Here is a 26,557-nt window from a genome sequence, read left to right on the forward strand (position 1 = left end):
AGAACCGAGGCCGCGGCCGCGCTACCTGTCCCCGCCCCCGTCTGCCACGTGGGTCATAGTCCCATTCTGCCTGCCCTTTGATGTTTGTAAGTAGTTTTCAACCTGCAATCGCCGCCCAGGAAGCGGAGGTGAGGGGACGTGGTGGCTCCTTGGAACGCAGCCTGGCCTGAACTTCCGAGGATCCCCTTGATTTTCTCATATTGTTAGAGAGGATCTAGTTTTTAAAGATATTGTAATGAGGTCGGGGAAGGCAAAGATTGCGTCAATCTATTTTTTAAATATAATCCCTCTCTTTGTGTCCTGCAGACTGCCTAGTAAATAGTATTCAGTAACTTTCATGGAATTGAGACGAGGCACTAAATAGCAGGTAGATATAAAATGTAAAGGAGTGATGGAGGAGAAACTCCTTGATTGTATGTCGTTCAAAGTGTATTATCTCAAATCTGAAGCCAGCTCCATGAGAGTTGGGGATGGCGATTTTTACAAGTGTAGCAGCCTGAGGGTAAATGACCTCTTCAGAGTCTAGGAACAGCAAACAATTGGGCCTTGTTAGGTAAGCAAGGAACAGATTCCCGAGAGAATTCTGTGCTGTGTGATGAAGAGTTTCGTCTTTACTCCGTAGAGGATGGAGAGCCATGAAGAGTCTTAGGGAATACTGTTGAAGCTGGGTGGGGAGAGACTGAGGCAAGGGAACAAATCAGAAGGTTCTCATAGTGACCCATGTGGGAGATGAAATTTAGCTAGTTGGGGTGGAGAGTAAAGTGTGGTTTTGAAGATCATTTAGAATTTAAATGATCTAAATAAAGTGCTCATTTATGGATAAAACAATAATAATCTGAGTGAGCAGAAAGATAAGGGTACCATCAACTGAAATAGAAAATAGAGGCAGAGGAGGTGTTAGGGGCAGAAGGATGAGTTTTGTATTGGATACATTAAGTTTGGTTGAGTAAATTTAACTGCGATTCTAATGTTCGGAGGGGAGTAAAACCTGTTTTTAATGCGCAGCAGAATGAACCAGGGCTTTGGAATTGGAAGGTCGCTGGAGACTCACGTCCTAGCTATGATAATTGAGTGATCTTGAGCACATCTTTACATTTGCTACATTTTTTTAAAGTCTCCTCAACGGTATATGTCTTTTTCCAGTGCTGTAATCACTAGCCACAGGTGACTATTGAGCACTTGAATGTTGCATGGAATTGAGATGTGCTGTAAGTGAAGAAAATACACACCAAAAAATTCATACTAAAAAAAAGTAAAATATCTCATTAATAATATGTACCACATAATGACATTTAGGCCAACAATGGACCAAATATAATAGGGTGGTCCCATAAGATTATAATGGAACTGAAAAATCCCTGTCATATAGTGACAGCACATTACTCATGTGTTTGTGGAGATGCTGGTGGAAATGAACCTACTGCATTGCCAGTTGTATAAAAGCATGGTACACACAATTATGTACAGTATATAATACTTGATAATAAGGGACAATGTTGCTGGTTTATATATTTAGTATACTATACCTTTTATTATCATTAAATTAATTAATTTATTTATTTTTGAGACAGTCTCACTGTGTTGCTCGGGCTGGAGTGCGGTGGCGTGATCCCAGCTCACTGCAACCTCCGCCTCCCAGGTTCAAGTGATTCTCCTGCCTCAGCCTCCTGAGTACCTGAGTAGCTGGGACTACAGGCACTTGCTATCACGATGGGCTAATAATTTTTTTTATTTTTATTTTTTGCGACAGAGTTTTGTTCTTGTCTCCCAGGCTGGGGTGCAATGGCAGGATTTCGGCTCATTGCGACCTCTGCCTCCTAGGTTCAAGCAATTCTCCTCCCTCAGCCTCCTGAGTAGCTGGAATTACAGGCACCTGCCACCACACCCGGCTAATTTTTGTATTTTTAGTAGAGATGGGGTTTCATGATGTTGACCAGGCTCGTCTCAAACTCCTGACCTCAAGTGATCTGCCTGCCTCAGCCTCCCAAAGTGCTGGGATTACAAGCATGAGCCACCATGCCCAGCCTTATTGTTATTTTAGAGTATACTACTACTTACTTAAAAAAGTAACTAACTGTAAAACAGCATCAGGTAGGTCCTTTAGGAGGTATTCCAGAAGAAGACGTTGTTATCATAGGAGATGACAGCTCCATGCATGATATTGCCCCTGAAGACCTTCCCGTAGGACAAGATATAGAGGTGGAGGATGGTGATATTGATGATTCTGATGCTGTGTAGGCTTACTAGGCTAATGTGTGTGTGTCTTAATTGTTAACAAAAAAGTTTTAAAAGTAAAAGGATTTTTTTTTTAATAGGAAAAAGCTTATAGAATAAGGATATAAAGCAAAAATATTGGCTGGGCACAGTGGCCCACATCTCTAATCCTAGCACTTTGGGAGGCTGAGGCAGGAGGAGTTCAAAACCAGCCTGGGCAACATATTTATAAGAAAAAAATTTATTTAAAAAAGAAAAATATTTTTATACGACTGTGCTGTTTGTGAGTGTGTGTGTGTGTGTGTGTGTTTGAGATAGAGTTTCGCTCTTGTCACTCAGGCTGGAGTGCAATGGCACGATCTCAGTCCACTGTATCCTCTGCCTCTCAGGTTCAAGTGATTCTCCTGCCTCAGCCTCCCAAGTAGCTGGGATGACAGGTGGCCACCACCACACCTGGATAATTTTTTTATATTGTTAGTAGAGATGGGGTTTCATCATGTTGGCCGGGCTGGTCTTGAACTCCTGACCTCAGGTGATCTCCCCGCCTCAGCCTCCCAAAGTGCTGGGATTACAGGCATGAGCCACTGTGCCTAGCTAAGCTTTTTAATTTTAAAATACTTGATTATTTTGTAATAACCCTTAGTTTAAAACACAAACAGGGCCCATCGTGGTGGCTCACACCTGTAATCCCAGCACTTTGGAAGACCGAGGCGGGTGGGTCACCTGAGGTCAAGAGTTCGAAACCAGCTTGGCCAACATGGCGTAACCCCATCTCTACTAAAAATACAAAAATTAGTCGGGCATGGTGGCATGCACCTGTAATCCTAGCTACTTGGGAGGCTGAGGCAAGAGAATCTCTTGAACCCGGGAGGCGGAGGTTGCAGTGAGCTGAGATTGTGCCACTGCACTGCAGCCTGGTCAACAGAGTGAGACTATCTCAAAAAAAAAAAGAAAGAAAGAAAAATTAAAAAGCTTATAAAGTAAAAAAGCTAACAGTAAGCTAAGGTTAATTTATTATTGAAAAAAGAAGACAGTTTTAAAGTAAATTTAGTGTTGCCTAAGTATACAGTTTATAAAGTCCAGAGTAAGGTAGAATAATGTGCTAGGCCTTCATATTCCCACACCACTCACTCACTGACCCACCCAGAGCAACTTCTAGTCCTGTAAGCTTCGTTCATGGTAAGTGACCTATGTGTTGCACTCTTTTTTCTTTTCTTTTCTTTTCGAGTCGGAGTTTCACTCTTCTTGCCCAGGCTGGAGTGCAATGACGTGATCACAGCTCACTGCAACCTCTGCTTCCCAGGTTCAAGCGATTCTCCTGCCTCAGCCTCCCGAGTAGCTGGGATTACAGACATGCACCACCACGCCCGGCTAATTTTGTATTTTTAGTAGAGACGCGGTTTCTCCATGTTGGTCAGGCTGGTCTCAAACTCCCGACCTCAGGTGATCCACCCACCTCGGACCATTTTCTTTTATACCTTTGTGTGTGTGTGTGTGTGTGTGTGTGTGTGTGCTGTACTTTGCCTATGTTTAGAGACACAAGTACTTACCATTGTATTATAGTTGCCTTCAGTATTCAGTATAGTAACATGCTGTATGGGTTTATAACCTAGAAGCAATAGGCTATACCATATAGCTTAGGTATGTAGTCGGCCATACCATCTAGGTTTTTTAAGTACACTCTATGATATTCCCATCACTAAATCACTTTACGATGCATTTCGCAGAACATATCCTGTTGTTAAATGACTCAAGACTGTCCTATCTTTGTGTTAATTATTTGTTGAAGTGGTTTTTTGGATATGTTGTGTTAAATAAAATACATTATTAAAGATCATCTCACCTGTTTATTTTTACTTTTTTGAAAATGTGGCGACTAGAAAATATAAAACTGCATGTTTGGCTGACACTATATTTCTGTTAGAGTGCAGTGCCTTAGATTTCAAACCTACATGTGGAGGGCGGCATCTGTGCCATATGCTCAGTGCCTAGAACAGTGCTGGGCACACAGTAGATACTCAACAAATATTTGTGAATAATGAGTGAAACTCATGAGTGAATGGAATGAATGAATAAAACTCTGGAAGTGATAAGATCCCCTAGAAGGATGTTTATTATATCGCAACAATATTTGATATAAACTTGCAAAGACTCAGGCTCTAAATGTTGATTTTTGCTTGAGGAGAGCTCCCTGGACCCCCTGATTATCTCTGATTCAGGTCCCCTGCTCTGAAATGGAACTAGGTACAAAAGTTGGCAGTTCCATTTCTTTAGAAAAGTGGGAACTGGCTGGGTGTGGTGGCTCATGCCTGTAATCCCAGCACTTTGGGAAGCCGAGGTGGGTGGATCACAAGGTCAGGAGTTCGACACCAGTCTGACCAACATGGTGAAAGCCCATCTCTACCGAAAATACAAAAATTAGCCAGGCATGGTGGCGTGCGCCTGTAATCCCAGCTACTCAGGAGGCTGAAGCAGAAGAATTGCTTGTACCTGGGAGGTGGAGGTTGCAATGAGCTGAGATTGCGCCACTGCACTCCAGTCTGGAAGACAGAGCGAGACTCTGTCTCAGAAAAAAGAAAAGTGGGAACTGCTGTACCAAGGAGAATGAGGCAAAGTGTGGTGGGAAGAGCAGGGCTTTGGATTCGCACAGACAGGTTTGAATTATATTCCACTACCAGCTGTCTGTAACTTTTATCTATTTTCTTAACTTTCTGGGTCTCAGTTTTCACCATGAAGTGGGGATAGTTTTACATTTAGGTCTGTGATCTATTTTGAGTTTATTTCTGTGAAGGGTATAAGATCTCTCTAGATTTAATTATTGCCATGTGGATCCCTTGTTGATCTAACACCATTTTTGAAAAGACTGTTTTCTTTTTTGTATTGCTTTTGGTCATTTGTCAAAGATCACTGACTATGTGAGTCTGTCTGTGGGCTGTGTATTCGGTCCATTGGTCTATTTGTGTGTTCTTTGACCAGTACCACACTGTCTTGATTCCTGTAGCTTTATAGCAAGTCTTAACTTAGATAATGTCAGTCTTCCAACTTGGTTCTCTTCCTCCAATATTGTGTTGTCTATTCTGAATCTTTTGCTTTTTCACATAAACTTTAGAATCAGTTTCTAAAGCTAATATCCACAAACTAACTTACTGGAATTTTGATAGGGATTGTATTGAATATACAGATCACATTGGAAAGAACTGACATCTTGACGATATTGAGTGTTTGCAACCATGAACATGGAATATTTATTGATTAGTTTGTCTTTGATTTCTTTTATTAGGACTTTGTAGTTTTCCTCATATACTTCTTGTACATATTGTATTAGATTTATGCTTAAGTATTTCATTTTTGGGGTGGTGGTGAAATGAGGATAAAAATAACTCTTGGGATTGTGGGTACCAATTAAATGCGGTGACTGATATCAGCTTGCAAACTGCTTGGCACTTAGAGGCATTTCAATAAATGTACATTCTCCTGCACTATCCAACCTGGATTCATTCATACCACTACAGAGTGTAATCACTCAGTCATTGATTGGTCAATCAAGTATTTATTGAGTGCCTACTCTGTGTCAGGCACAATTCCAGGAGTGTAATACGGTAGTGAAACAAAGCAGACAAAAATCCAACCCTCATGGAGCAAACTAGTGTGGGAGATAAATAACAAGGAAGTAAAATGCATAAGGTGTAAGAAGTGAGTGGGTGCCATGGAGAAGAAGAAAGCAGAGGAGGGTGGGACATGCAGAGCAGGGGCAGGGCGGCAGTTTTAAATAGAGGTCAGGAAGGCCTCACTGACAAGTAACAACTGAGAAAAGATTTGAAGAAATGAGTCAGCCCCATGCAGATTGAGGATAGAGGGAGCATTAGATAAAGGCATGGAGGCCAAAAATGTGACTGTCATTTGGGACGATAGCAAGGAGATCCATGTGGCTAGAGCAGCTGGAGTTAAGGTTGAGAAAAGCAAGAAGACAGATCCTGTAGGGTCTTGTAAGACATTGCAAAGACATTGGCTTTTATTCCAGGTGAGGAGGGAAGCTAGTGGATTGTACTGAGCAGAGAAATCGTGTCATCTAACTTAGGCTTTAACAGGATCACTGTCACTCTGGTTGTTGTGTAGAAAAGTTGGGCGATGAGTCAGGTAGCTATGGTAATAATCTAGGGGAGAGATGAAGGCAGCTTGGGTGGTAACAATGATAGTAAGAAATAACTGAGGCTTATAGACCCCTAGGGGAACTGTGGATGGGCTCAGGGGTGTCCTTGAATTTCCTGAAATTTTATATAAACATTTGTGTGCATGCGCATTTTTGGTGAAGAGCTTTTATGGAGTCTCAAAGCAGTTTTATGATCCAAACAAGAACTAAGTTGGTGGTGAATAATCTGGATACCTCATGCTTGTTCCTAGCTATTCAAAGTCCTCAATTAAGTTCTTTCCACAGACCTTGACTGTAAATCCTCTAGGGCATCTATCCTGTTTGTGAGCCTCTTAAAAGTTTCAACTACCTCCTTTAAGACTGTTCTATCCCTGACTTCCAGTTAAGACTCATCAGGATTCTTACGAAGAAAAAGAGCCATAAGGAAATGGGTAGATTCTGTTCACGTTCTATGCTACTAACTGGTAGCTTGGGAGCCACAGGCAAGAATTGGGAAAAGGCTTGACACCTTCCTAGAGACAGTGAGGGGCACTTGTGAGGCTAGTCTGTTCTCAGTGGATTCCCTTTTTTAATAAGCTGTGGTCTATGAATCATATAAATCCCAGCAGCAAGAGCTGATTTTATGGGTTGGTTTGCTTAATAGTCACACAATTAAAATAAGTTGTAAAAAACGATGGTGGTATTTGCCAGGAGAAATATTTAAAAGGGAACAGCTGTAGAAAGATATAATAATTCACACCAGCTCATCGTTCTTCATTCTCAATAAAGGCTGCGGAGGTTGTTTATTAACCAGGGGGGTTTCTTGGCCTCTCCTTTGAATATGTTGTGCTACAGCTGTCAGGTTGAGGAAGGGCAGAGCTGAGAGGAGTGCTACATGCCTTTGAGAGTAGCTGATCCATGACAGAGAGGTTCTGGGATGGGGTTATGGGACGGGGTTAAGAAGAGGGTTGAAGTCACAGATGTGGTGTGAGGAAAACTCAAAAGTTGCCACCATCTTCCTTGAACTCCTGGGTTGGGTTTTCTAGCGTGAAGTCCTGGTGGTTATGTTTTTCAGGAGACAAGTTAATAATTTTCAAAGGAAAATATGTTTTATGAAGAGATGAGCCTATTTGAGAGGTAGACTTAAGTTTTCCCTTACAGGGCTCTGGGGCTGGTTGCTAAGGTAGTTTTGATGATAGCTGGTTTTTTAGCTTTGGTGCAGTGGCAGAGGTTGAAGACTGGGCTGAACACTTTACCTCTCTTGTTCCTCCTGCCATTCCTGTACATTGGGAGAGCCTATACCCCTTTTCTTTCCTTCTCTGGGAAGTGCCACTTTAGCCCTCTTGAAGCATTCCTGACCACCCATGCTGCCACCTCCCCTGCCTGCAGCTCCTGTCTTGGTCTTGGTGATAGATCCTCTTGGGAGGGTCCTTAGTACCCAGACATAGCCTAATACTCCGAGAGGATAAAACTAAGGCTCAGGGAGTAAACTGACGAGGTAGATATCACAGCTAATGGGCGGCAAAGTGGGACTCAAACCCTAGACTTTTGATTAGCCCTCTTTACACTGCATATAACCAGTAGTTTAGTATTTTGGTCCTGCCCAATTTCTTTTTTTTTTTTTTTCAGAGATGCAGTCTTGCTGGAGTGTAGTGGTGCAATCTTGACTCATTGCAACCTCCACTTCCCAGGCTCAAGCAATCTTCCCACCTCAGCCTCCCAAGTACCTAGGACCCACAGGTGCACGCCACCAAAACTGGCTAATTTTTTGTATTTTCCGTAGAGACGCGATTTCACCATATTGCCCAGGCTGGTCTGGAACTCCTGAGCTCAGGTGATCCATCTGCCTCGGCCTCTCAAAGTGCTGGGATTGCACCACTCCCGGCTAATTTTTATGTAGAGATGGCATCTCGCCATGTTGCCCAGGCTGGTCTTGACCTCCTGGCTTCAAGTGATTCTCCTACCTCAGCCTCCCAAAGTGCTGACATTACAGGCTTGAACCACCACACCTGGCCCCTGCCCAGTTTCTTATATACTATCTATAATACAACCAGATTGTAATTTCCTTGAAGGTCAGGGCCACTTTTTCACTCATTTATTCATAAGTATTATTTGAGTGTCTGCTTTGTGCAGGGCATTGAGTGAATAAGATAAACGCAGACACTGCCTTTAGTAAGAGGTTAATATATACCTTTGAATTCCTTGCAGACCCTTGTACCATAGTGTACACTAAAGAAGTACTCAGTGAACACTGATTATTGTTAATAAGTATTATTGAGTGCTTCTTATATGCCAGTGCTAAGCAACATGTGTATATGTATTTAATCTTCAGAGTAAACTTGTGAGGCAGGATCTGTTATCAACAGATGAATAGGTTGACAGGTTACGTTATTGCTTTAAGCATTGGTTTTTGCCACTGCAGAACTACGTGAAGAACTTGTTTAACATGCTGTTTCCAATGCCCCAACCTAGACCCACTGACCTAGAATCTCCTTGAGTAGGTCAGCATAGGGCATTGGATATAGTTGGGTTAGGGAACCATTGTCTTTGAAATGGGCCCATTTGCACAGACTAGGTGAGACAGCCTTTCATCCAGAACCTGCACACTGATGTCTGATGCTGCGAATGTTAGCCAGGTGTCCTCCTGCCCAAGTATCTATCTACAACCTAAACTCTTTTAACTTGGGTTTTAGCTGTGTTCTGTACTTTTCTATTTCTCAAAGGAATTTTTGGGTAATGGGTACAAGATGTTTGTTATATTATTTTCTGTACTTCCCTGTGTGCTTCTATTTCCTAAACTTTTTGAAAATTAAAATAAAAATACATCAACCAAAGGAATATATCAGTTTCTACTATGAGAGGTTTTCAAGTAGCTTCAAGGACTATTTGGAGGAGTAAAATTGAGTCTTTTTCTCGAGTGAACCTTGTGTTCTAAAATAGGAGGGCTTCTCTAGTTTTTCTTCCTTCTCATTTGAAGGAGTATAGAGGCTGTGGGCTGAAGAGCCAATCCATAACTGGAAAGAAAATCCAGATTAAAAGAAGGAATTATTCATTTTTGTCCATCTTCTCTCTCTTTTCCCAGTTGAGGATGGTAAGTCTTTCCAAGAAATGAATGTGCTTTTTTCTCTTCCTTCCCATGCTGGATTTCTGCCTTTGGGCTGGAGTCTAAATTGCTTAGGGTCACACGCAGGGTTCTTTGTAAATCTAGTCCCAGTGGACTTCCTGTCCTATTCCCACCACATCCTTCCATGTACTTGAGATGACAGTTTCCCCTGCACTGCATACTTTCCATGTCTCTGTGCCACTATTACCTTAGTCCACAATACTCATTCCCTCCTTCACTGCTTGGCACAGTCTTTCTCATCCTTCAATGCTGAGTGCAAATTTTCCCTCCTCAGAAGCCTTTCTGAGCCCTCCTCCCTGCAGTCAGTTGCTCCTCCAACACACTGCCCACTCAACACTTTGCACAAACATATTTTATCATATTATATTATAGTTAGTTGTAAACAGACCAGTAGATCTCAACTGGGGGCTACTCTTAGCTAACACGATGAGGTGGGGGGTTGTGACGGTGCCACTGACATTTAATGGGTAGAGGTCAGGGATACTGCCAAACATCCTACCATGCAAAGGACAGACCCCCAGCCCAAAGAATTATCCAGTCCCAAATGTCAATAGTGTAAAGGGAAGCCTGGTGTGGTGGCTCATGCCTGTAATCCCAGCACTTTGGGAGGCTGAGACAGGAGGATCACTTGAGTACAGAAGTTCAAGACCAGCCTTGGTAACAGGGAGACACTGTCCCTACCAAAAAAGGGGGGGAAAAATAGCTGAGTACGGTGGCTCGTGCCTGTAGCCCTAGCTACTCAGGAAGCTAAGGCAGGAGGATCACTTGAGCCTGGGAGTTCAGGGCTGAGGTGAGCTATGATCACACCACTGCACTCCAGCCTGGGTGTCAGAGTGAGACCTTATCTCAGAAAAACAACCAACCAACCAAACAAACAAAAATAGTGATGGGGTTGAAAAGCCCTGATCTAGACTGAGATCCATTTGTTCAGGGCCACATTTTATTCATCTTTGAATCCCTAGGAACTCTCATAGAGTAGGTTCTCAATAAATGTCAAATATACAAATGAGAGGGAGTGAATGGAAGCAAGTGGGTCTAAGCCACCTTGGGAAATAACTGTACTTAATCTAGTGCCTCTTCTACTTCTAAATCATCCCAAAAAGAGCAAAAGCATTTTCCCTCAGATACCCTCTGTGGATGGTCACCTGGAGGAAGGGCAGTCTCCTAGAATACAGAAACCATACAGTACGGTAATAACAGGCAACATTTAGTGAGTGCTTACTATATGACTCAGATGCTATATTAAAAGCATTGACGGCCGGGCGCGGTGGCTCAAGCCTGTAATCCCAGCACTTTGGGAGGCCGAGACGGGCGGATCACAAGGTCAGGAGATCGAGACCATCCTGGCTAATACGGTGAAACCCCGTCTCTACTAAAGAATACAAAAAAACTAGCCGGGCGACGAGGCAGGCGCCTGTAGTCCCAGCTACTTGGGAGGCGGAGGCAGGAGAATGGCATGAACCTGGGAGGCGGAGCTTGCAGTGAGCTGAGATCGGGCCACCGCACTCTAGCCTGGGCGACAGAGCCAGACTCCGTCTCAAAAAAAAAAAAAAAAAAGCATTGACATGTATTTAACTCATTTAATCTTAGGAGACAGGAACTATTACTCTGCTTGGATTATATTAATGGTTGAGGAAACTAAGTGAAGTAACTCGCCCAAGGTCACCTTGTCAAAAAGCGGTGGATCACAGGGTATTTTGTAGCTGTTGTTTCCCATTGGGATTTCTGAGAACTGAAATCATCATTCTTCCTCCCATCAGAGACCACTAAGGAGTACACACTTTATTGCTGGTGAAATGAGGTAAGGCAGAGCATTGTGGGAGTGTGTGGAGAAAATCTGAGGATAACGCCCTGCAACAAAGAGGACTTCCCAGCCTAGCAAGGGATTGTGAAAAGCACTGAACTGCTTTAACCTTGACAGCAAACTTCCCTCATCTTAAATTATTGCTATTTTGGGGATCCTGTCATGTTTTGCACATTTTATTATTAAATATAGAAAATATATTGGACTGGGAAATCAAGTTATATCTGGTCTTAGTGATTAACTTATTGAGTGACCTTGGACAAGTCATTAAACATCTAAAATGGAGTGATAATAGTTGTTTCACTCTTGGTAGGGGGTGGTGAGATGAAGAAAACCGATGTAAAAGTTGGTGTATTAGTCTGTTCTCATGCTGCTGATAAAACCATACCTGAGACTGGGCAATTTACAAAAGAAAGAGGTTTAATGGACTTACAGTTCTACATGGCTGGGGAGGCCTCACAATCATGGTGGAAGACAAGGAGGAGCAAGTCAGGTCTTACATAAATGGCAGCAGGCAAAGAGAGAGAACTTGTGTAGAGGAACTCCTCTCTTTAAAACCATCAGATCTCCTGAGACTGACTCAGTATCATGAGAACAGCACAGGAAAGACTTGTCCCCATGATTCAGTTACCTCCCACTGAGTCCCTCCCACAACACGTGGGAATTCAAGATGAGATTTGGGTGGGGACACAGCCAAACCATATCAGTTGGTGAGTAAAAAATACTCTATGCAAGTATATATTAATATTAAATAATAATGAACAAGGGCTTTGGGATTGTTGCCTTGAGTCAGTTGTTTCACTTCAGAACCTCAGCTTCCTCATCTGTAAAATGAAGATTTCATATACTTCACAGGGTTGTGAGGATGTGACATGGTGTATACCAAGCCCTAGCATAGGGCCACCTATATGGTAGGTATCCAGTCAATAGTAGCTATTATTAATAACCTGATTGGCTGGCTTGATTGGCACCACCTTGTAACTACACTTGACAAAACAACAAGCAAACAAACAATACACAACAATGAAAACGACAAACACCACCATCATCAACCACTTCGTGTGGTCCTCCTCATTCCCCTAAAGATGACTCTTGGCTTCCCAGTGTGCTTGAAGCTCACCAAATGCTGCTAGCAAAATGGAGGTGCAGCCAGATGGAGCTGGTTTCCTCCTCTGAGAGACTGGGGGTACTTACAGTGAAGGATGGCTAAGTGCATAGATGCACTCTGAAAGGCTTTGACTGCCAAGAGACAAGGGGTGAGCATGGCTGGGGAATAGTGAGTGCTTGCTGGCTCTGTGATCTTGCCCTGCCACTTTCTTCCTCCTGGTATCAAGGTTGCCCAAGAGCTCCCGCTGACATGTGGAGGTCCCTCTTTGCCTATTTGGTGCCATGAGGAATTCCTGTTGGCTAACTGTGAAGGTGGCTCATTGCACCCTAGAGGCTGTTGTGTATACCTCCTTGCCCTGTTGTGTGCTCAGAATAGGTAAGGGCTTCATGTGCCAGAGAAGTAAGGAAGACACATAGTAGGAAAAAAGTACCTCAGCCCTCTGTTCAAGCTGCTGACTGACTTATTCTGGTTCTGATTTCTGTAGTCAGCTTGATCTTTCTGCCGCCTTCCCAAGCAACTTCCAGCTATGTGGGTGGTATTCATTCAACAGGTGTTTATCGAGCCCTATTAATGTGTCTGATATTATTTTAGGTTGCAGCTAAGACAGACAAGATCCCTGCTTTCATGGAGTTTACATTCTAGTGGGGAGAGATGTTAACTTAGATGCAAATAAACAAGCTAACTTAAGATAGTGATAAGTTTAGTGAATGCATAAAGTATTGTGAGTGACAGGTGGCTGTTTATGCCATCTGAGAAAGGGACTTTAGAGCTGAGAACTGAATGATTGAGAAGACTGCCATGCTATCTGAAGTCACATTCCAAGCGGAGAAAACCACAAGGGCATGAGCCCTGAGATGTCACATCTGAGGGCTAGAAAGCTAGCCAGTGAACTAGGACATAGAGAATTAAGGGGAAATGTGTAGCAGATGAAGTCAGAGAGGTATCTGCAGGTCCACAGATCACACAGATCACACTCAGCCCACAGTGTTTTTGATATTTCACTGAAAACCAATCCTGACTTGCAATTTCTCTTAAGTTAAAAAAAAATTTGGGCCGGGTATGGTGGCTCATGCCTGTAATCCCAGCTACTCAGAAGGCTGAGGCAGAATGGCATGAACCTGGGAGGCAGAGGTTGCAGTGAGCCGAGATCGCACCACTGCACGACAGACCGAGACTCCGTCTCAAAAACAAAAACCAAAACCAAAAAAAAAAAAAACCACACAAAATAACCAAAACCAAAGAATAAATTGGCCATGCCACTATGCCAAGCCATTATTCCTGAATAACAGTTGCATTCAACGTAGAACAGTTATGCTCTCCTGTCCCCTTCCACACCACTTTAATGGGGCTTAGTGTCATCAGTTTATAAGTAGTAGACATTTGAATGAGCAACTCCTGAGTACCATGTGGACTTAATAAGGGCTTGGATTTCTTACCCCTACCACCCCTCAGTGTAATGGAAGCATATAATGGTTTTAAATAATAGAGTGACTTAATCTAAAATTTTAAGATCATTCTGACTACTCTGTGAGAATAGATTGTGATGAGGGTGAGGGGATAGGCAACAATGAATGAGATGTTGGTGACTAGGGCCAGTGGAGAAAGAAGTGGCAGATTTTAGGCATATTTTAGAGGTAGAATGGACAGGACTTAACTAGTGCATTAGATCTGAGGGAAAGGAATGAGAATGCATGATGGCCCCCAGGGTTTGCCTTGAGCATCTGGGTGGGTAGTGGTGCCATTTACTGAGACAAGTTTCAGTAAAGTTTACTCAGTAAAGTTTATTGAGACAAGTTCTCAGTAAACCTGAGAACAGGTTTGAGAAGAAAATCAAAGCTCTGTTTGAGAGTTATTCTATTTTGGATACCTATTAAACCTCGAAGTGGAATGTTAGGTAGGTACTTAGCCAAGCCAGAAGCTTAGGAGGAAGGCCAAGGTTGGAGATACAAATTGGGAATCTTCAGTACATAGGTGATATTTAAACCCACAGGAATGGATGAGATCACTGAGGGAGGAAATGTAGATATAAAACTGAATGCGGGGCGTTCTGGGATTTTTTTTCCCCCCGTTCAAACTTTTTTTTTTTTTTTTTTGAGAGATGGAGTCTTTGTTGCTCAGGCTGGGATGCACTGGTGTGATCTCAGCTCACTGCAACCTCTGCCTCCCGGGTTCAAGTGATTCTCCCACCTCGGCTTCCCAAGTAGCTGGGATTACAGGCATGCACTGCCAGGCCCAGCTAATTTTTGTGTTTATTTTTTTAGTAGAGATGGGGTTTCACTATATGTTGGCCAGGCTGGTCTCAAACTCCTGACCTCAGGTGATCCGCCTGCCTCAGTCTCCCAAAGTGCTGGGATTATAGGTGTGAGCCACACAGCCCGGCCCTTGTTCAAATTTAAATCTTCTATAGTTCTGGTATTATACAGGCTAAGACTGTTAGTTTGAAAAAGCATCTAAGGTTATCTATGTAGTCATCATTCCTATGAATATTTACTCAAACCCCCGGCACAACATCTAGCCAAACAGCTAGTCAATTGGTGCTTGACAGGAAACACACTATTTCCATCAAGATCTTCCATTCTGTGTTCATCAGAATGAGTCCATGTCTTGCTGGACTCTCACCATACCCCTGTGAGGAATTACATATCTTCATGTTATAGTGGAGCAAATTAAGGCTCAGAGATGTGACTTGGCCAAGCTCATTAACCATTAAAAAGTAGAGTGGAAACTTGAATGCAGGGCTTCTGTTCCAATTCCATGGTTCTTTCCATTACCACACACTAAACTAGTGATTGTTACTATTAAAGATTTTAGGCCTAAACTACATTTTCTCCTGCAATTTTAATTCCATAGCCTATTTTGTCCCCTGGTGTGTAAAAAGCGGTAATTACTTCCATCATTAAATAGCAAATTTTAAGGCCCTGGACACATATACATTTGAAGGCTAGTTGGATCAGCATTTTTTCCTTCTTCCGAGTTAGGTGTATTGATTTAAATTGGTAAGTGAAGCTGGGTGAGAGGATACCTTTATAGCATTTACACTTCCATATTGTGATGATGGCTCAATTAGGGGGCTTTCTAAAAAGAGAAGTGACTGGAAGGAGTCCTTGGGAACAATTCTTACAATTTAGCAACAATGATGGTATTCAGTCAAATGCCAAAACCTGTTTGACTTAGCGCAGAGAAGGTATAATAATGGAGCTTTCCAATGTATAAATGGATCAGGAAAGATGCACTAGCTCCTGTAGCTGATTATACTGACCTCAAATTCAACAAGGACTCATTGAGCACTGATTATGGTCAGGGCCCCATTTCTACTGCTCTGGAATAGAGCTTTGAGAATCAGATTTTGAGGGCTTCCTAAAAGCCCAATGGGGGGGGGGGGTTCACATTAGTAACACACACCTGGCACTTATTAAGCACTGTGTTACAATTAAGGACTCAATCTACAAGGGTAAATTGTTAACTTAGAAAGTTCAAATTCCTTAGAGCTTGGTATTTAAGGTCCTCCACATGTTCCTAATCTACATTTTCTTTTTTTTTTTTTTTTTTTTTTTTTGAGACGGAGTCTCGCTGTGTCATCCAGGCTGGAGTGCAGTGGCCAGATCTCAGCTCACGGCAAGCTCCGCCTCTCGGGTTCACGCCACTCTCCTGCCTCAGCCTCCCAAGTAGCTGGGACTACAGGTGCCCGCCACCTCGCCCGGCTAGTTTTTTGTATTTTTTAGTAGAGACGGGGTTTCACCATGTTAGCCAGGATGGTCTCGATCTCCTGACCTCGTGATCCGCCCGTCTCGGCCTCCCAAAGTGCTGGGATTACAGGCTTGAGCCACCGTGCCCGGCCCTAATCTACATTTTCAATCATAATTCCCACTGTTGCCAGGAGTGAACCCTCTGCTCTAGTTAAATTGGATGCTGGCTACCTCCTGAGCATGTTTATCTTTTCACCTGGATACCTTACTCTTTAGATCTATGCTGTTTTTTATAGTAGTCACTAGTCACATATGGCTATTGAGTACTTGAAGTGCGGCCAGTCTAAACTGAGATGTGCTGTTAGATACACCTAGATTTCAAAAATGTAGTAAAAATAATCAATTTTAAATATTAACTACATATTGGAACATTAATATTCTGGGCATAAAACACATTAAAACTACTTTTACTTCTTTTTACTTTGGCTACTAGAAAATGTAAAATTTATGGCTTGCATTATATTTTATTTTTTGACTTTCTGAGACAGGGTCATACTCTGTTACCCATGCGGGAGTGCAGTGGCACAATCACAGTTCACTGCAGCCTCCACCCGCCCTGGCACAGGTGATCCTCCCACCTCAGCATCCCAAGTAGCTGGGACTACAGGTGCATGCCACCACACCCAGATAATTTTTTTTTTTTTTGTATTTTTTGTAGAGATGGGGTTTTGCCATGTTGCCCAGGCTGGTCTTGAACTTCTGAGGTCAAGTGATCCACCCGCCTCAGATTCCCAAAGTGCTAGGATTACAGGCATGAGCCACCACACCCAGCGGCATTATATCTTTAGTGAACAGTACTCCACTAGATTGTTAGCCAAGGCAGTACTGGGCCCACCATTCAAACCTATATTTGTACTTCCTTGCTGGGGTAATAGTGATGAATGAAGGGAAAATTCTGAGTAACAGTGGGTTCACACATTTGAGGCAAGCAAGCCGTGTCTCATCAAATAGAAGCTGCTATCACTGATCAGCTAGCAGCTCAAGGAAGAAGACTGCCAAAGGCAGCAGGACAATTATTAATAATAATTTGTGGTACACAGCAATTGTTCAATAAGTGTTAGATAACTCCTTTTAGGCAGTGACACTAAATACAAACAAAATCTTGAATTCTGTACTTATCCCTCCTGTTTTTCTTCTTCCACTTCTAGTCACTAAAATTTAGCTATTCCTATGAAAATCTTTCACTTCTATTCCTTTTCTCCCAATCCACAGCTAATCAGTCTTGTCACCTCGCTTTTGAAAATATAGTTTTCAAATAGCTCCTAGTTTCCTTCTACCCTCCCTGTGTTCATTCCATTCTATATACTGTTAATAATGTTCCATGATATTTCTTTGCAGATGTAATTCTTCGCTCATAAACCTCCATTTTCATATGAACTTCATAAAAAGTTTTCACTTAGCATTCAAAGCTTTTCAAACCTTATCTCTTGGTACTCCTCTCCATAAAAAAGGAATTTAGGGAAACTAGATTAATATATGTAAAGCACTTAAAACCATGCCTGGCCCATACTAAGAACTATATAGGTCTTAGCTATTATTATTATTGCTCACTTTTATTTGAATATGCTGTATGCATTTCTACTCCAGAACACTGCTAAGTCCCTTTTCCTATTTGAGTACCTCAATCTCTAAAGGAAGGAGTGATTTAAACTATCAATGACCAGCAAGAGCCAAATGTTACTGCTGGAAAGACAACTTAAATATTCTTTCTACAATAGATAGGACCTGCAAACAAGGAACTCTAATTTACCACCAAATAACAAAATTTAAGGCTGGATGAAATAAATAAAAGATAATATTTCCTTCATTCAAGAAACAGCAAATTTATGGAATGTTATTTAAAGAAAAAGAAAAACATAAATGGGTTCTGGATTTAGGGTAGTTACTCTTCAAATCCTGGCATATATTAGAATAACCTGGGAGCTTTAAAAAACACAGTTGCCTGGACCTCATCCCAGATTTATTGAAGGGGAACGCCTCAGACACTTGAATTTATTTTAATGCTTCATAGGTGATTCTCACATGCAACCATATCTGAGCAGCATTGGTCTAGTCAAGAGAAACTGGTTTAGGGAGCTGATCATGTTTGGCATATATTTTTCTGTTTTTAAAATAAAGCATACTAAGAGAACTGATTAACCTACAATGACTTATGTGTTCATGAAGTGTTCCAAAAAACCAAAGAAAAACCAAAGAAACAAGAAAACGAACCTTTTCAACTTGATGTAGGGTTCAGAAGATAAATACATCACAAATACCACAGTGAGCATTCATCTAAAAGTTTGCCGGTTGGTCTATTAGTTAAAAAAATTCAAAACAGAATTACTTAATATAGATTTAACTGTGTACAATATTTACAACTTACAGATTTTACAACGAAATTATACAGTTAAGTCTGTTGTGGAAAAGTTGGCATTTTGGTATATAACACTTCAGAAATTTCAAAAACAACTTTACCTCAAAAACATTTTACACAAATTTTCCAAAGTGCTGTAGCTCACTGGCTCATTTTATCTTAACAATCCAGTTTAGCAATCCAGGTACCCAAATCTCTAGAAAATCTCTAGGCATGAAGTAACCGATATACTACTGAGAGACAGCACTTTTTATACAATAACAGAGGCTGTTAGAAACCTTGGGTCGTTAAAACCTTATAACAAAGCCCCTTTCACTCTCCAATCCTGAGACAACAAATCCTGTAGTTCCCCCTCATCATCGCTGTCAGCATTCTCTTCTTCCTTTTTCTGCAGTTCTTTTATGGTCAGGATTTCTTTAAGTTTATTTTTTATTTCATCCTGGCGATTCCGTAGTTTTTCCACCCGTCGGTAACACTCTATCTGTTCATCGATCTCCCCAATCTGTCGGTCCAGCCGTCCCTCCTCATCCTCTTCGGCAACTATGGCTTCGGAAATAGTGTTGACCTGCCTCATGGCTTTTTGGAATTCGTCCCACTCTTTGTCCATCTGATCTTTTGGGGCATCAACCTTTCGCACCCTTGCATCTACCTCAGGGTCGTCAAAAAAACCTTCCGGTAACGCTTCCGCGGTGTTTTCTCTCCTTTCCACCACTTTTTCATGTATTTCTGCTTTCTCAATTGACCCTGAATGAGGAATTATGGGGGCCTTGGGAGGATTAGTACTAAAGAAATCGTCTGGCAGCACACTACTTGTTACCTCCCGCGAAGAAGAAACTGAGTGCTCCTTGCCCTGTGCGTCGGACAGCGGCTTGCTGGCGTCCCCCCTTTTTCTTTCTCCATCTCCTTCCTCCTCCTCTTCCTCCTCCTCATCTTCATAATCCGGGAGTAAACTGGGTCCTGAAGGCTTACTGGAAGTCGTTCTAATGAACTCCTTTCCTATTTTGTCAAAGTTGGTGGGCAACGCGGATGTGGAGGGCTGCACCTGAGGCACCAAGGTGGCCTTCGCTCTCTTGGCGTCTTGGCCGTCTGCGTCCGGCACTTTCCTCTTGACGGACTGAGGCGCTGAGCTGGCGGACGAACCCTGGCTGGCTTCCTTCGCGCCTTTCAGCTCGGCCACTTTCTCTCGGTGCTGCTTTCCCAGGACGTGAGTCTGCCACAGGAGCTCGCTCTTAACCGGGGTGTTACACAGGGCACAACTCAGCTGCCCCAAACGGTTGTACTTCGCGAATGGAGATTCTATCCGTTTCCGATTGGTGCTCAGACGCTGCTTCTCCTTCATTAACCGCCGCAATTCTTCCTGATTTACCACTCGCTTCCCGGCCGGAGTCCTAGCGGAGGCGGAGGACGCCATTTTGGCGACGAGACCGAAAGCGATTCTGGTTTCCGTCCGGCGAGGCATGATAACGTCACTTCCTGTAAGGGTGATGATTGGCCGAGGTTCAAGAGAGTGTGACGTCGCGTTGGCCTTTTTGCTCAGAATCGCTACTAAGGCTTTTTTTTTTTTTTTTTTTTTTTTTTTTTTCTCTCCTGTGAACGATTAGGCTATGGCTGCAGTAAAGGCCGTAAACTCCAAGGCTGAGGTGGCGCGGGCCCAGGCAGCTTTGTCTGTCAATATATGCGCCGCCCGAGGGCTGCAGGATGTGCTGCGGACCAACTTGGGTCCTAAAGGCACCATGAAAATGTGAGACGGCGGTTGGAGCGGCCGTTAGGCGGCCGGGGGCTTGTTGGGTGTCCTGGCGCCCTCTGAGGCAGGCGTCCGTGGAGCGCTGTGGATGTTCTTGCTAGCTTGATTTCCCTCATTCTCATCCCTGTCCTGAGGGTATTTCTCGCCTGGTGCAGGTGGAGGAGAAAAGCCTCCCCTAGGAGGCCCTAGGAGTGAAGTTGTGACGCTCCCCCGACACCCTACTTTTCGTCAAGGTTCATATGCAGTTAGAAAGTCAGTTAATTTAGTGTCTCATTGGAAACATAAAGCATTTAACTTCTCTGCTCTTTAAGACTGTATACCCTTAGTCCATAAATTCAACAAGTAATTTTGTATTTTGTATGGCAATGTATTGTAGTGCAGAGGGCACAGGCTTTGGAGCCAGAAAGGCATGAGGTCAAATCCAATTTCTACTTGAAAACCCCGTGTCTGTGGTTCTTCATATCTATTCATCTTTTCAGTATATATTAAGCACCATTTTCTCTACACAAGAGTGAGGAAAAGAGACCAGTGAGGACAAAAGGATATAAGAGGAGAGACACATTCTCATAGTAATGACCAAAATAAATTAATATTAATGGTAAAATAAGTCACTTAGATACTAGTTGCTGGGACACAAATGATCAAGATACAGTTTCTGTTCTTAAGGAGATGTGGTAGAGACGGATGTGGTAGAGTAGGATGTGCTAATTATATATAGATGCATATGATTATGCTGAGAAAAGGGAATAATTACTGGTGGCAGAAGGACAAGCATCTTAAATGATGTTTGATCAGAGTCTTGGTTTGGAAGAGGGAGTAAAGGCCTTCTGGGCAGAGTAATTTCAGGAATAAGAAAGACCAATGGTGCAAATCCAATAGAAACAAAACAAAACATGGTGTATTAAGGGAACCAGAAGATTTGCTTGTGGGAAAGTAGATGAGTCAGGGAAGAGAGACAACCAGATTGAGAAAGGTCAAGTGTCTGCTGTGTTTGGATTTTAACTTGAAAATGATGAAAACCATAAAAATCATTGGAGGACTTTTGATCAGAGAACTGACTGAATCATGTTGCCTTTTAGAAAGAAAAAATGTGTGGAGGGTATATTTTACTTTGGAGATAACTGGATGCTATCCAAGGTAGAGATGATAACAGTGGAGATGGAGAGAAGGGGGCAGATTCAAGAGATATTTAGGTAGTAGAATTGATAGAACTTGGTGATCTGATAAATGCAGGGATGAGGGAAACTAAGTTGAGTGACTGAATGAATGAAAACGTTCACCAAAATAAAAACCTGCAGGAAATTTGCAAATTTGTGCTTTGTAGACTTCCAAGTATTATTTGACCAAACCACTTTTCATAACTCATCAACTGCTTTTATTTTTAAATCTGTAAATGGTCCATTTGGAATGAAGTCGCTGTAAGCTGTCCATCTGGGGAGAAATGATTCTGTGAGCTGCAAATGGTGGTAATTACCATGGCATATTCCCATGGTACAGTAGTTTTCCAAGCCCAGTTCCCTCTGTTGAGGATAATGGGATGGCAAGCACTGGGAGTGTCTTCCTACCACATGAAGTTAATATGGTTGTTCTCTGAACAGGCTTGTTTCTGGTGCAGGTGACATCAAACTCACCAAAGATGGCAATGTGCTGCTCCAAGAGATGGTGAGCTGATGCTGCTGACTTGAATAAACCTTAATAAGCCTTAATTAGGAGCATAGTAGAACTTGTGTATCTGTAAGCCAAGGCTGTCAGCTAAATACTGCAGTCTTGAGATATGCTTGTTGAATTAGACTTCAATAAAAAAATTTTTTTTGGCCGGGTGTGGTAGCTCACTCCTGTAATCCCAACACTTTGGGAGGCTGAGGTGGCCAAATTGCTTGAGCCCAGGAGTTCAAGACCAGGCTTGGTGAAACCCGTCTCTACAAAAAAAAAAAAAAAAAAAAAAAAAAAAATGCACTCTGTGTAGTAGCATGTGCCTGTAGTCCCAGCTACTCAGGAGGCTGAGGTAAGAGGATCACTTGAGCCCAGGAGGCCAAGGCTGCAGTGAACTTGAGATCGTGCCACTGCACTCCAGCCTGGGTGACAGAGTGAAACCCTGTCTCAAAAAAAAAAAGAGTTTTTTTTTTTCTGGCTCTTTCCAAGTCTTTGTATACTTATACATACTTTGTATACTTAGGCATACTTATAAATTAATAATATCTTTTAGGGTACTGCCTTATGTTCTTTGTAATTATGGAAAAATAAAAATATCCTTTGCAAGTTTAATAAATGTATTCATTTTGAGATTGACGGATTTAATCTTATTTTAGAAATGTCATTGCATTCTGAAGCAAAGACTTATGAAATCTTCAGACCTCATTACCAGTCACTTTTAAAATTTTGGGCTTGACATTTAGGTATTGATATTACAAAACTTGTAAACTTGAATGAAGCTTATTTCATTTTTTAATTTTACTACTGACCCCTAGGTTATCTTGTTTTTGGTGACTTACTTTCTTATCTCATCCTCTCTTTTTAAATCTGTTGCTTGCTTTTTCCAGCAAATTCAACATCCAACAGCTTCCTTGATAGCAAAAGTAGCAACAGCTCAGGATGACGTCACAGGAGATGGTACTACTTCAAATGTTCTAATTATTGGAGAGTTATTAAAACAAGCTGATCTGTACATTTCTGAGGTATTAGAATTTCAGAGTTTATGTTATTTTGAATGGCAAGTTATTTTTTTAACTAGTAAAATGGTTGCATTTTAGATGTTATTTTTGTTTTATTTAATTAATTAACTATTTATTTTGAGACAGAGTCTCACTATGTCACCCAGGCTAGAGTGCAGTGACAGGATCTCGACTCACTGCAACCTGTGCCTCCCAGATTCAATCGATTCTCGTGCTTCAGCTTCCCGAGTAGCTGGGATTACAAGCCACCATGCCCAGCTAATTTTTGTATTTTTATTAGAGACAGGGTTTCACTATCATGGCCAGCCTGGTGTCGAGCTCCTGACCTCAGGGGATCCACCTGCCTTGGCCTCCCAGAGTGCTGGGATTACAGACATAAGCCATCACGCCTGGCCTAGACAGTTAATTTTAATTAAGATATTCTTGGGCAATTATAAATGGAAATAATAATGAACTTTGTTGGCCAAAATACTGCCTTTTATTGGAATTATATACCTCTTTTAAAAATGAAATATTTAAGAGACATTAAAGAAGTAAAAAATTACCCATGTATCCATGGGTAATTAAGAAAGAAAACACCATAGATAAAGTTGACACCAAATTATGCACCCTTGTAAAACAACTGGAGAAAAATTATTGAAGGTTTTCTTTATTGTGAATTTACCTTCCTTTCTAGTTTCATTTTTCTTTATAAATCATCTGCTTCAGCCAGACTCCACCATTCACTGGCCTCTGAAAACATCATGTACATTTCTACCTTTCTCTAATTAAGTATCTCTTTTCTCCGTATCTGAACTTTTTCTGTCTTTCAGGGATCATTTCAGCAAAGCATAACCTGGTCAAAATGATTCTCTGTGTTTCGTTTAGTATTGGGAATTTTCTATTAATTCAGTACTTGCAACTTAGGATGCTTTTGGCTGTAAACAACTTGACTCAAACTCACTTGAACAATAAGGAAATGATTATCTCCCATAATAGAAAATGGAGAGATGAGGCAGACTGTCTGGTTGTGTGATAAAATTCAGTCTTCAAGTACACAGATTCTTTGTCTCTTAGCTCTTCCACTCACAGCGTTGTTTCATCCTAAGAGTATTTCCATCTGGAAAGTAAGAGGCCGTGTGCGGTGGCTCAAGCCTGTAATCCCAGCACTTTGGGAGGTTGAGGTGGGTGGATCACCTGAGGTCGGGAGTTTGAGACCAGTCTGACCAACATGGAGAAACCCCATCTCTACTAAAAATACAAAATTAGCCGGGTGTGGTGGCGCATGCCTGTAATCCCAGCTACTCAGGAGGCTGAGGCAGGAAAATCGCTTGAACCCGGGAGGCAGAGGTTGCAGTGAGCTGAGATTGTGCCATTGCACTCTAACCTGGGCAATAAGAGTGAAACTCCATCTCAAAAAAAAAAAAAAAAAAAAGGGTAAGACTGGCTGGGTACAATGGCTCATGCTTGTAATCCCAGCACTTTAGGAGGCTGAGGCAGGAGGATCACTTGAGCCCAGGAATTTGAGACCAGTCTGGGCAACATAGTGAGACCCCGTCTTTAGAAATAATAAAAAAATTAGGCTTGATGGCATTCTGCATGTGGTCCTAGGTGCTTGGGGAGCTGAGGCAAGAGGACTGCCTGAACCCAGGAGGTGCAGGCCGCAGTAAGCCATGATCGTACCAGTGTACTCCAGCCTGGGTGACAGAGTGAGACCCAGTCTCTAAAAGAGAGAGAGAAGAGAGAAGAGAGAGGACAGGACAGAGGAGAGAGAAGAAAGACTGTCAGAGGAAATTAGGCAGAGGGCAAGATAAAGCCATTCAGGAGGCTTTTCTTTGGTATGATTGGGCCAACTTTAGTATTATGTCCATCCCAAGCCAGTAACAGTTTTTATGGGAATTGACTTAGACTAATCAGGATCCACTCCTTGAGCTGAGGATAAGATCAGCTTTCTCCAAAGCACAAATGGGAGAGGGAAACTCAAACCAAATTAGGGTTGGGTTAGGAAGAAAGGAATTTGGCAAGGGTGAGATGCTAACAGACATTATGAAACTCTGTGGCTGTACAGTGATAGAGCTGGGCACAGTATATGATAGAATCACTGAGGCTGGAGGGACATCCTAAACCAGCCTGAAGTAGTCAGGAAGAACTCTCTGGAGGAAGTAAGACCTGGCCTAAATCTTCAGGATGAGGAGAAGTGAACCAGACAAAAAAGCGAGGGTTGAGGAGAATGGCTTTGCAGGCAGAAGGAACAACATAAGCAAAGTCACAGAGAAGACAAACAACATGGTGTTGTATGAAGCTACAGGCATTTTGGTGTTGCTGGAATTTCAAGTGATGTGAACAGTAGTGGAGAAGAAGCTGGAGAGGGAAGTGGGAGCCAGATCACAGAGGGCATATAGTATGCTAACCAAGAAGCTTAGACTTCATCCAGTGGTATTACATACCAAACATAGAAACATACTAATGACTGATACGGTCAGATTGGCATTTTAAATATTTGGGGGATGGTTTTAAGGGAGTCTAGACCAGAGGTTTTCATAGTAATCTGGATGAAAGATTGTGGGGTCCTAGCTTGAAGACATTTATGAAAATGGTTAATAGCATAGCCTCTAGAGTCATGTCTCATGGGTTTAAATAACCTGGTTTCACTTCTTATTATCTTGGTCATCTAAGGCAAATTATATTATCCCTTTAAGCCTTGGTCTTCTCATCTATGAAACAGGAAAAATAATAATACCCACTTCATAGTGTGGCTAGAGAATTAAATAACTCGTGTAAAAGTCTTAGTCATGTCCAGCACAAACACTCAATGTCAACTTTTAAAGATTATTATAGGATCAATGTGAAGAAAAGAAATAAGGGAATGAATTAGACCAAGTGCTAGCTTTCACAAGTTTTTGTTTTATTTTATGGAACAAAAAATACTATTAAAAATGTTTTGTCATAATTTTAGACCTATAGAAAAGTTGCAAGCACACTACAGAGAATTCCTGTATACTTTTTACACAGATTCTTAAAGTATTTTCTCTCATTCTCTGCCTGCCCTATTCTCTTCCTTAGTATCAGTGTACATATTCTTTTTAAACTCTATGTTGCAGACGTGATCTAAATATTTTAGTATATGTTTCTTAAAAGCAGGGAATTACATAATTGCAGTATAGTTATAAAACCAGGAAATTAATAACAGTAACACATTGATACATTACTATTATCTAATCTGCATCCTATTCAAATTTCACCACTTGTATTAATAGTGTTCTTTATAGAAAAAAAAAGATCTAAGTTCATGCATTGCATTCAGTTGTCATGTTCCTTTAGTATCCTTTAAGCTAGACTAGTTCCTGAGGTGCCTTTTATGCTTCATGATATTGCTACTTTTAAGGAGTACCAGCCAGTTATTTTGTAGAAAGTCCCTCAATGTGGATTTGCCTATTTCCTCAATTAAACTTAGGTTATAGATTGTTGGCAGGAATACCACAGAAGTGTTGTGTTCTACTGAATGCATCATATCAGCAGGCATGTAATGCCTGTCTCTCTCATTACTGTGATGTTAACTTTGATCACTTGGTGAAGTGGTAGACACCACAGTGTTCTGTGTGCCACTTTTCCCCAATTCAGTGGTGGTTCTTTTCCTCTGCATTGAAAAGACTATTTTTATGTGTGCCCATTCAGAAGGGC

General features: G+C 41.9%; 2 protein-coding genes across 6 annotated transcripts in view; one reads left to right on the top strand and one right to left on the bottom strand.

The window, feature by feature from the left end:
- CCT6B (chaperonin containing TCP1 subunit 6B) overlaps positions 1–26,557 on the top strand; it is a 54,247-nt gene continuing 27,690 nt past the window's right edge. Inside the window, exons 1-4 of one of the 5 annotated variants that reach the window (XM_033184198.1) lie at positions 20,179–20,222; positions 21,639–21,691; positions 21,824–21,887; positions 22,766–22,900. In XM_033184198.1, the coding sequence (XP_033040089.1) occupies positions 21,885–21,887; positions 22,766–22,900 (138 nt within the window). In that variant the 5' untranslated portion in view covers positions 20,179–20,222; positions 21,639–21,691; positions 21,824–21,884. Of the gene's footprint in view, positions 87–19,954; positions 20,223–21,638; positions 21,692–21,823; positions 21,888–22,765; positions 22,901–26,557 lie in introns of those variants that run through there. The other 4 variants (XM_033184199.1, XM_033184195.1, XM_033184197.1 and 1 more) reach the window with 4 other exon arrangements.
- On the bottom strand, positions 18,261–19,930 carry ZNF830 (zinc finger protein 830). The gene has a single exon (XM_033184201.1). It carries the CDS (start codon positions 19,890–19,892, stop codon positions 18,777–18,779), a length of 1,116 nt encoding a protein of 371 aa, XP_033040092.1. The 5' UTR covers positions 19,893–19,930; the 3' UTR covers positions 18,261–18,776.

The sequence above is a fragment of the Trachypithecus francoisi genome, unplaced genomic scaffold (assembly GCF_009764315.1).
Source record: "Trachypithecus francoisi isolate TF-2019V2 unplaced genomic scaffold, Tfra_2.0 Lachesis_group20, whole genome shotgun sequence".
Taxonomy (NCBI): Eukaryota; Metazoa; Chordata; class Mammalia; order Primates; family Cercopithecidae; genus Trachypithecus; species Trachypithecus francoisi.